At 42.2% G+C, this 10,835-nt stretch overlaps 1 protein-coding gene across 1 annotated transcript in view; it reads left to right on the top strand.

Moving 5' to 3' along the window:
- LOC109881556 (twisted gastrulation protein homolog 1-A) overlaps nt 1-1,778 on the top strand; it is a 39,067-nt gene extending 37,289 nt beyond the window's left edge. The window contains exons 4-5 of the mRNA XM_031810175.1: nt 76-336; nt 1,325-1,778. Of these exons, the coding sequence (XP_031666035.1) occupies nt 76-336; nt 1,325-1,506 (443 nt within the window). The 3' untranslated portion in view covers nt 1,507-1,778. The remainder of the gene's footprint in view (nt 1-75; nt 337-1,324) is intronic.
- The last annotated feature ends 9,057 nt before the right edge of the window (nt 1,779-10,835 follow it).

Raw genomic sequence — 10,835 nt, 5'->3', positions numbered from 1 at the left:
CTCTCTCTCTCGGTCTCTCTCCCCCTCCCCCCCCCTTTCTCTGTCTCTCTCTCTCTCTCTCTGTCTCTCTCTCAGGGATGTGTAACCCTAAGAACTACAGCGATACTCCAGCCACCTCTAAGAGCACAGTGGAGGAACTCCATCGACCAATCCCCTCGTTGTTCCGAGCCCTCACGGAGGGCGACGCCCCTATCAACATGATGGTGGTGTCCTTCCCCGTTGCCGAGGAACTATCTCACCACGAGAACCTGGTCTCCTTCTTGGAGACGCTTGACGACCAGCATCAGAACATGTCAATCCCCGGCAACAGCATTCACGCAAGATACGACACTCAAGGTAGAGGATCCGTAGAAATAGATTGATTAGACTGTGGAACCATAGAAATAGATTGATTAGACTGTGAAACCATATAAATAGATTGATTAGACTGTGGAACCGAAGAAATAGATTGATTAGACTGTGGAACTGTAGAAATAGAAAGATTAGACTGTGGAACCGTAGAAATAGATTGATTAGACTATGGAACCGAAGAAATAGATTGATTAGACTGTGGAACCGTAGAAATAGAAAGATTAGACTGTGGTGGAACTGTAGAAATAGAAAGATTAGACTGTGGAACCGTAGAAATAGAAAGATTAGACTGTGGAACCGTAGAAACAGATTGATTAGACTGTAGAACCACATGACTAGAATAGTACGACATAACAGAGGCAGCTGGTATTCCTTTCAGTGGGAGATTCAACTATCTGTTTAGACTCAGTTGTACCTGTGCTAGTAAAACACAGATAGAAGAGCTGTTGATTCTATACTATAGAACTGCTTTTTCTAGACTATAGAACCAACACCATGTCTGATACAGCTGAGAGGATGGTGTGTTCAGTCTGTGGTGATGGTGGTAACCCTCTCTCTCCTCCTTTTCTGACTGCCGTGGGTTAATTGAAAGTGTATATTTTCTCTCTTTCAACTGAGATATATAACACACACACACACACACACCAGAGTGGGTGGCATTGTCCTCAGTAATGAAAACATTGAGGGTTAAATATGTCTACATGGCATTACTGGAATGGCTTTAAATATGTCTATATGGGATTACTGGAACGGCTTTAAATATGTCTATATGGGATTACTGGAACGGCTTTAAATATGTCTACATGGGATTACTGGAACGGCTTTAAATATGTCTATATGGGATTACTGGAACGGCTTTAAATATGTCTATATGGGATTACTGGAATACTAGTTCTGTGTTAAACATGCTGTTACTAAGATAACTGACCTGTGCCCTATTTTCTCTCTGTATCCCTCCTCCCTTGTCCCCCAGATAACATGTGTACGGTGGTCTACTTTGACGACTGCGTATCCATCCGCCAGTGTAAACTATACTGTGAGTCGATGGGAGGGTCAAAGTACCGCTGGTTTCACAACGCCTGCTGTCAGTGCATCGGCCCGGAGTGTCTGGACTACGGTAGCAAGGCTGTGAAGTGCATGAACTGTCTGTTCTGAAGACTGGCGGTGGATGGATCTATGAACTGTCTAATCTATGACACCATATATATGGACCAAACCCATGGGCGGCTCGAGGGAGGGGCTAGACGATGTGGAAGCCTCCTCAACACCCCATTAGGAACCCCCCCCCCAAAAAAATTATTTTATTAATATATGAATGCATTTACACCATACGGTGCCTTCGGAAAGTATTCAGACCCCTGGACTTTTTCCACATTTTGTTACGTTACAGCCTTATTCTAAAATGGATTAAATCCTTTTTCCCCCACATCAATCTACATACAATACCCCATAATGACATTACAATACCCCATAATGCCATCACAATACCCCATAATGACATTACAATACCCCATAATGACATCACAATACCCCATAATGACATCACAATACCCCATAATGACATTACAATACCCCATAATGCCATCACAATACCCCATAATGACATCACAATACCCCATAATGACATTACAATACCCCATAATGACATTACAATACCCCATAATGACATCACAATACCCCATAATGACATCACAATACCCCATAATGACATTACAATACCCCATAATGACATCACAATACCCCATAATGACATCACAATACCCCATAATGACATCACAATACCCCATAATGACATTACAATACCCCATAATGACATCACAATACCCCATAATGACATCACAATACCCCATAATGACATCACAATACCCCATAATGACATTACAATACCCCATAATGACATCACAATACCCCATAATGACATCACAATACCCCATAATGACATTACAATACCCCATAATGACATTACAATACCCCATAATGACATCACAATACCCCATAATGACATCACAATACCCCATAATGACATTACAATACCCCATAATGACATCACAATACCCCATAATGACATCACAATACCCCATAATGACATCACAATACCCCATAATGACATTACAATACCCCATAATGACATCACAATACCCCATAATGACATCACAATACCCCATAATGACATCACAATACCCCATAATGACATTACAATACCCCATAATGACATCACAATACCCCATAATGACATCACAATACCCCATAATGACATTACAATACCCCATAATGACATTACAATACCCCATAATGCCATCACAATACCCCATAATGACATTACAATACCCCATAATGACATCACAATACCCCATAATGACATCACAATACCCCATAATGACATTACAATACCCCCATAATGCCATCACAATACCCCATAATGACATCACAATACCCCATAATGACATTACAATACCCCATAATGACATTACAATACCCCCATAATGACATCACAATACCCCATAATGACATCACAATACCCCATAATGACATTACAATACCCCATAATGACATCACAATACCCCATAAATGACATCACAATACCCCATAATGACATCACAATACCCCATAATGACATTACAATACCCCATAATGACATCACAATACCCCATAATGACATCACAATACCCCATAATGACATCACAATACCCCATAATGACATTACAATACCCATAATGACATCACAATACCCCATAATGACATCACAATACCCCATAATGACATTACAATACCCCATAATGACATCACAATACCCCATAATGACATCACAATACCCCATAATGACATCACAATACCCCATAATGACATCACAATACCCCATAATGACATTACAATACCCCATAATGACATTACAATACCCCATAATGACATCACAATACCCCATAATGACATCACAATACCCCATAATGACATTACAATACCCCATAATGCCATCACAATACCCCATAATGCCATCACAATACCCCATAATGACATTACAATACCCCATAATGACATTACAATACCCCATAATGCCATCACAATACCCCATAATGACATCACAATACCCCATAATGACATTACAATACCCCATAATGCCATCACAATACCCCATAATGACATCACAATACCCCATAATGACATCACAATACCCCATAATAACAAAGCGAAAACAGGTTTCTATACATTTTTGCAAAAACATAAAATATGTGACAAATTAAAAAAAACAGAAATACCTAATTTACATAAGTATTCAGACCCTTTACTGTGAGACTTAAAATTGAGTTCAGGTGCATCCTGTTTCCATTGATCATCCTTGAAATGTTTCTACAACTTGATTGGAGTCCACCTGGTGGTAAATGCAATTGATTTGGACAAGATTTGGAAAGGCACACACCTGTCTGTCTATATAAGGTCCCACTGTTGACAGTGGGTGTCAGAGCAAAAACCAAGCCATGAGATCAAAGAAATTGTCCGTAGAGCTCCGAGACAGGACTGTGTCGAGGCACAGATCTGGGGAAGGGTACCACAACATTTCTGCAGCATTGAAGGTCCCCAAAATCACCATCATTCTTTTTTCTTTTTTTACCCCCTTTTCTCCCCAATTTCCTGGTTTCCAATTGGTAGTTACAGTCTTGTCTCATCGCTACAACTTCCGTACGGACTCGGGAGAAGCGAAGGTTGAGAGCCGTGCGTCTTCCGAAACACAACCCAACCAAGCCGCACTGCTTCTTGACACAATGCCCATCCAACCCGGAAGCCAACTGCACCAATGTGTCGGAGGAAACACCATACACCTTGCGACCTGGTCATCGTGCACTGCGCCCCGCCCGACACAGGAGTCGCTAGTGCGCGATGAGACAAGGACATCCCTGCCGGCCAAACCCTCCCTAACCCGGACGACGCTAGGCCAATTGTGCGTCGCCCCATGGACCTCCCGGTCGCATCCGGCTGCGACAGAGCCTGGACTCGAACCCAGAATCTCTGGTGGCACAGCTGGCCTTAGAACACTGAGCCACCTGGGAGAACTGGCCTCCATTATTCTTAAATGGAAGAAGTTTGGAACCACCAAGACTCTTCCTAGAGCTGGACGTCCGGACAAACTGAACAATCGGGGGAAATAAGGGCCTTGGTCAGGGAGGTGACCAGGACAGAGGTGACAGAGCTCCAGAGTTCCTCTGTGGAGAAGGGGGAACTTTTCAGAAGGACAACCATCTCTGCAGCACTCCACCAATCAGGCCTTTATGGTAGAGTGGCCAGACGGAAGCCACTCCTCAGTAAAAAGCACATGACAGCCCGCTTGGAGTTTACCAAAAGGCACCTAAAGGACTCAGACCATGAGAAACAAGATTCTCTGATCTGATGAAACCGAGATGAAACTCATCTGGAGGAAACCGGGCACCATCCCTACGGTGAAGCATGGTGGTGGCATCATCATGCTGTTGGTATGTTTTTCAGCGGCAGGGACTGGGAGACTAGTCAGGATCGAGGGAAAGATGTTTAGAGCGAAGTACAGAGAGAACTCCCCAAATACAGGTGTGCCAAGCTTGTAGCTTCATACCCAAGAAGACTGGAGGCTGTAATCGCTGCCAAAGGTGCTTCAACAAAGTACTGAGTAAAGGGTCTGAATACTTATGTAATTGTGATATTGAAGTTTGCAAAAATGTCTAACATCCTGTCATTATGGGGTATTGTGATGTCATTAAGGGGTATTGTGATGTCATTAAGGGGTATTGTGATGTCATTAAGGGGTATTGTGATGTCATTATAGGGTATTGTGTGTAGATTGATGAGGGGAAAAACGATGTAATACATTTTAGAATAAGGCTGTAACGTAACAAAATGTAGAAAATGTCAAGGGGTCTGAATACTTTCTGAATGCTCTGTATATTACAAGCACCACTACACAACAACCTACCCCTTAGCCACCTCAGTGGCTCAGTGTAAGTTTCTGGTGTCATCACTGACCAAACCTGACTGACTAGTTGGTCCAATATGTTAATGATTGTGCCTAGATTCCTCTCAGTCAGCTATCTGACTATCACTGGGTCTCTTTCACGTGTCTCTGAATGTAAAATAGTTTCTTCCTACGGATTATTTTGTATTATTATTATTATATTGTGTTGCTACTGTATGTTTCATATTTGCATATGTACTTTATATTGATAATGTATTTTTTACAATAATGGTCCACTTCCCATCATATTTGTTGTCTTGTGGTTATGTGAACCCTTTCTATTCTGACAATATGGAACATTTATTAAACAACAGTAACCAAAAGGGAGTTGTTTGGAATTGTCAGAACAACGCTTTGTACACAGTCCACTGTCAACATTTTAAGTGTCACTTCTACTTCTCGCTAAATGACACGACACCTATAATTAGGGGCGTAGTTCTGCCGGAGCACAGAGGAGCACAGAGGGGCACAGAGGGGCACAGAGGGGCACAGAGGAGCACAGAGGAGCACAGAGGAGCACAGAGGAGCACAGAGGAGCACAGAGGAGCGAAGCTCCTTCACTTTTTTCAATTTGAGAATAAATGGTTGTTTCTTCCCTGTCTTCTCTCTGGTGGGGGACAGAATGACAAACAACTTCATGGTTACATGAAGTAAAATTCACCCTGTGTCTGCCCTGATGTTCATAACACCCCTCTTTGCACAGTGGAACCCAGAACGACGTGACCACTTGGTACGGCGCCAGTTTTGCCGAGGACACCCAAATCAGAGTGGCCACCACAAAGCCCAGGGAGCCTGACGCTCTCTGGAAGTTTCTGTAGCCCTGGATATTTAGCCAATATTGGCTATTGGTTGAGAGGCAGGATCCATTCTAAATCGGTATGTCAGGGTGGGAAATTGGAAATGTGAATTGGGCCAAGTTGGAGGTAATAATGTTATAGTTAATATTGACATGCATTAATATACATCACCAAAAGCTTGATTTTTACGGCTGTTTTTTTTAAAAACAACGAATTACCTGCAAATTTATTAAATAAAATGTATGTCCATTACTTGATCAAGTGATTTGATCTATGCAAATAAATGATATGAATTCGATGAATAGTTCACCTCTGTTTTGTTTTATTCTGTAACATTGTAACCATGTGTATTTATGTGTAAACTATACAATGCAATGAAATACCTTCTCACAATAAAGCTCTCCTCGCAAACAGGGCCATGGTTAAGTTAGAGCATATGTATTAGTATATACATTTAGGCTATAGTCTACAAAATATCTGTATCACATAGTCTTAGGTCTATTAGATTATAGGCCTACTGCAAATAATTGTTGTTTGGTCCTGAACTGGTCGAATGGCAGAACCATCCTTCAGTGATCCTTCAACCATCCTTCAGCTGCCTATGTCTAATAGTCCTCTGTTACTACATCTAATAGTCCTCCTCTGTTCCTATGTCTAATAGTCCTCTGTTTAATAGTCCTCTGTTCCTACGTCTAATAGTCCTCTTCTGTTTCTACGTCTAATAGTCCTTTGTTTCCTATGTCTAATAGTCCTCCTCTGTTCCTACGTCTAATCGTCCTCCTCTGTTCCTATGTCTAATAGTCCTCTGTTTAATAGTCCTCTGTTCCTACGTCTAATAGTCCTCTTCTGTTTCTACGTCTAATAGTCCTTTGTTTCCTACGTCTAATAGTCCTCCTCTGTTCCTACGTCTAATAGTCCTCCTCTGTTCCTACATCTAATAGTCCTCCTCTGTTCCTACATCTAATAGTCCTCTGTTTAATAGTCCTCTGTTCCTATGTCTAATAGTCCTCTGTTTAATAGTCCTCTGTTCCTACGTCTAATAGTCCTCTTCTGTTTCTACGTCTAATAGTCCTCCTTTGTTCCTACGTCTAATAGTCCTCCTCTGTTCCTACATCTAATAGTCCTCTGTTCCTACGTCTAATAGTCCTCCTCTGTTCCTACGTCTAATAGTCCTCTGTTCCTATGTCTAATAGTCCTCCTCTGTTCCTACATCTAATAGTCCTCTGTTCCTACGTCTAATAGTCCTCCTCTGTTCCTACGTCTAATAGTCCTCCTCTGTTCCTACATCTAATAGTCCTCTGTTCCTACGTCTAATAGTCCTCCTCTGTTTCTACATCTAATAGTCCTCCCCTGTTTCTACGTCTAATAGTCCTCCTCTGTTCCTATGTCTAACAGTCCTCCTCTGTTCCTACATCTAATAGTCCTCCTCTGTTTCTATGTCTAACAGTCCTCCTCTGTTCCTACATCTAATAGTCCTCCTCTGTTCCTACGTCTAATAGTCCTCCTCTGTTTCCTACGTCTAATAGTCCTCCTCTGTTTCCTACGTCTAATAGTCCTCCTCTGTTCCTACATCTAATAGTCCTCCTCTGTTCCTATGTCTAATAGTCCTCCTCTGTTCCTACGTCTAATAGTCCTCTGTTCCTACGTCTAATAGTCCTCTTCTGTTCCTACATCTAATAGTCCTCCTCCGTTCCTATGTCTAATAGTCCTCCTCTGTTCCTACGTCTAATAGTCCTCTGTTTCTACGTCTAATAGTCCTCCTCTGTTCCTACGTCTAATAGTCCTCCTCTGTTCCTATGTCTAATAGTCCTCCTCTGTTCCTACGTCTAATAGTCCTCCCCTGTTCCTACGTCTAATAGTCCTCTTCTGTATCCTACGTCTAATAGTCCTCCTCTGTTTCCTACGTCTAATAGTCCTCCTCTGTTTCCTACTTCTAATAGTCCTCCTCTGTTCCTACATCTAATAGTCCTCCTCTGTTCCTACGTCTAATAGTCCTCCTCTGTTTCCTACTTCTAATAGTCCTCCTCTGTTCCTACATCTAATAGTCCTCCTCTGTTCCTATGTCTGATCTTCCTCTTCTGTTCCTACGTCTAATAGTCCCTGTTCCTACCATAGTCCTAAAATGTGTGGTGCATGACTGGGAAAGGTGGTGGACTGACTGGCTATTGTGGTAGACTATAGTGTCCCTGCTTGGACACCCAGTCACCCACTCTAATCTAATCTAATCTTAGTTTTACTGTGACAGGAATCCAGTCTGCTAATATAATTTTAGTTTTATTGTGACAGGAATCCAGTCTCCCACTCTAATCTAATATAATTTTAGTTTTACTGTGACAGGAATCCAGTCTCCCACTCTAATCTAATCTAATCTGAGTTTCCCTGTGACAGGAATCCAGTCTCCCACTCTAATCTAATCTAATCCGAGTTTCACTGTGACAGGAATCCAGTCTCCCACTCTAATCTAATCTGAGTTTCCCTGTGACAGGAATCCAGTCTCCCACTCTAATCTAATCTGAGTTTTACTGTGACAGGAATCCAGTCTCCCACTCTAATCTGAGTTTCCCTGTGACAGGAATCCAGTCTCCCACTCTAATCTAATCTGAGTTTCCCTGTGACAGGAATCCAGTCTCCCACTCTAATCTAATCTGAGTTTCACTGTGACAGGAATCCAGTCTCCCACTCTAATCTAATCTGAGTTTCCCTGTGACAGGAATCCAGTCTCCCACTCTAATCTAATCTGAGTTTCACTGTGACAGGAATCCAGTCTCCCACTCTAATCTGAGTTTTACTGTGACAGGAATCCAGTCTCCCACTCTAATCTGATCTAATCTGAGTTTCCCTGTGACAGGAATCCAGTCTCCCACTCTAATCTAATCTAATATAATCGGAGTTTCCCTGTGACAGGAATCCAGTCTCCCACTCTAATCTAATATAATCGGAGGTTCCCTGTGACAGGAATCCAGTCTCCCACTCTAATCTAATATAATCTGAGTTTTACTGTGACAGGAATCCAGTCTCCCACTCTAATCTGAGTTTCCCTGTGACAGGAATCCAGTCTCCCACTCTAATCTAATCTAATCTGAGTTTCCCTGTGACAGGAATCCAGTCTCCCACTCTAATCTAATCTAATATAATCGGAGTTTCCCTGTGACAGGAATCCAGTCTCCCACTCTAATCTAATATAATCTGAGTTTCCCTGTGACAGGAATCCAGTCTCCCACTCTAATCTAATATAATCTGAGTTTCACTGTGACAGGAATCCAGTCTCCCACTCTAATCTAATCTGAGTTTCCCTGTGACAGGAATCCAGTCTCCCACTCTAATCTAATCTGAGTTTCACTGTGACAGGAATCCAGTCTCCCACTCTAATCTGAGTTTTACTGTGACAGGAATCCAGTCTCCCACTCTAATCTGATCTAATCTGAGTTTCCCTGTGACAGGAATCCAGTCTCCCACTCTAATCTAATCTAATATAATCGGAGTTTCCCTGTGACAGGAATCCAGTCTCCCACTCTAATCTAATATAATCTGAGTTTCCCTGTGACAGGAATCCAGTCTCCCACTCTAATCTAATCTAATCTGTGTTTTACTGTGACAGGAATCCAGTCTCCCACTCTAATCTGAGTTTCCCTGTGACAGGAATCTAGTCTCCCACTCTAATCTAATCTGAGTTTCACTGTGACAGGAATCCAGTCTCCCACTCTAATCTGAGTTTTACTGTGACAGGAATCCAGTCTCCCACTCTAATCTGATCTAATCTGAGTTTCCCTGTGACAGGAATCCAGTCTCCCACTCTAATATAATCTAATATAATCGGAATTTCCCTGTGACAGGAATCCAGTCTCCCACTCTAATCTAATATAATCTGAGTTTCACTGTGACAGGAATCCAGTCTCCCACTCTAATCTAATCTAATCTGAGTTTCCCTGTGACAGGAATCCAGTCTCCCACTCTAATCTAATCTAATCTGAGTTTCCCTGTGACAGGAATCCAGTCTCCCACTCTAATCTAATCTAATCTAATCTGAGTTTCCCTGTGACAGGAATCCAGTCTCCCACTCTAATCTAATCTAATCTGAGTTTCACTGTGACAGGAATCCAGTCTCCCACTCTAATCTAATCTGAGTTTCCCTGTGACAGGAATCCAGTCTCCCACTCTAATCTAATCTAATCTGAATTTCCCTGTGACAGGAATCCAGTCTCCCACTCTAATCTAATCTAATCTGAGTTTCACTGTGACAGGAATCCAGTCTCCCACTCTAATCTAATCTGAGTTTCCCTGTGACAGGAATCCAGTCTCCCACTCTAATCTAATCTAATCTGAGTTTCCCTGTGACAGGAATCCAGTCTCCCACTCTAATCTAATCTAATCTGAGTTTCCCTGTGACAGGAATCCAGTCTCCCACTCTAATCTAATCTAATCTGAGTTTCACTGTGACAGGAATCCAGTCTCCCACTCGAATCTAATCTGAGTTTCCCTGTGACAGGAATCCAGTCTCCCACTCTAATCTAATCTAATCTGAGTTTCCCTGTGACAGGAATCCAGTCTCCCACTCTAATCTAATCTAATCCGAGTTTCACTGTGACAGGAATCCAGTCTCCCACTCTAATCTAATCTGAGTTTCCCTGTGACAGGAATCCAGTCTCCCACTCTAATCTAATCTGAGTTTTACTGTGACAGGAATCCAGTCTCCCACTCTAATCTGAGTTTCC

Source organism: Oncorhynchus kisutch, linkage group LG30 (assembly GCF_002021735.2).
Source record: "Oncorhynchus kisutch isolate 150728-3 linkage group LG30, Okis_V2, whole genome shotgun sequence".
Taxonomy (NCBI): Eukaryota; Metazoa; Chordata; class Actinopteri; order Salmoniformes; family Salmonidae; genus Oncorhynchus; species Oncorhynchus kisutch.
Note: the sequence above shows the minus strand (reverse complement) of the source record. Positions and strands in the feature narration are given on the sequence as shown.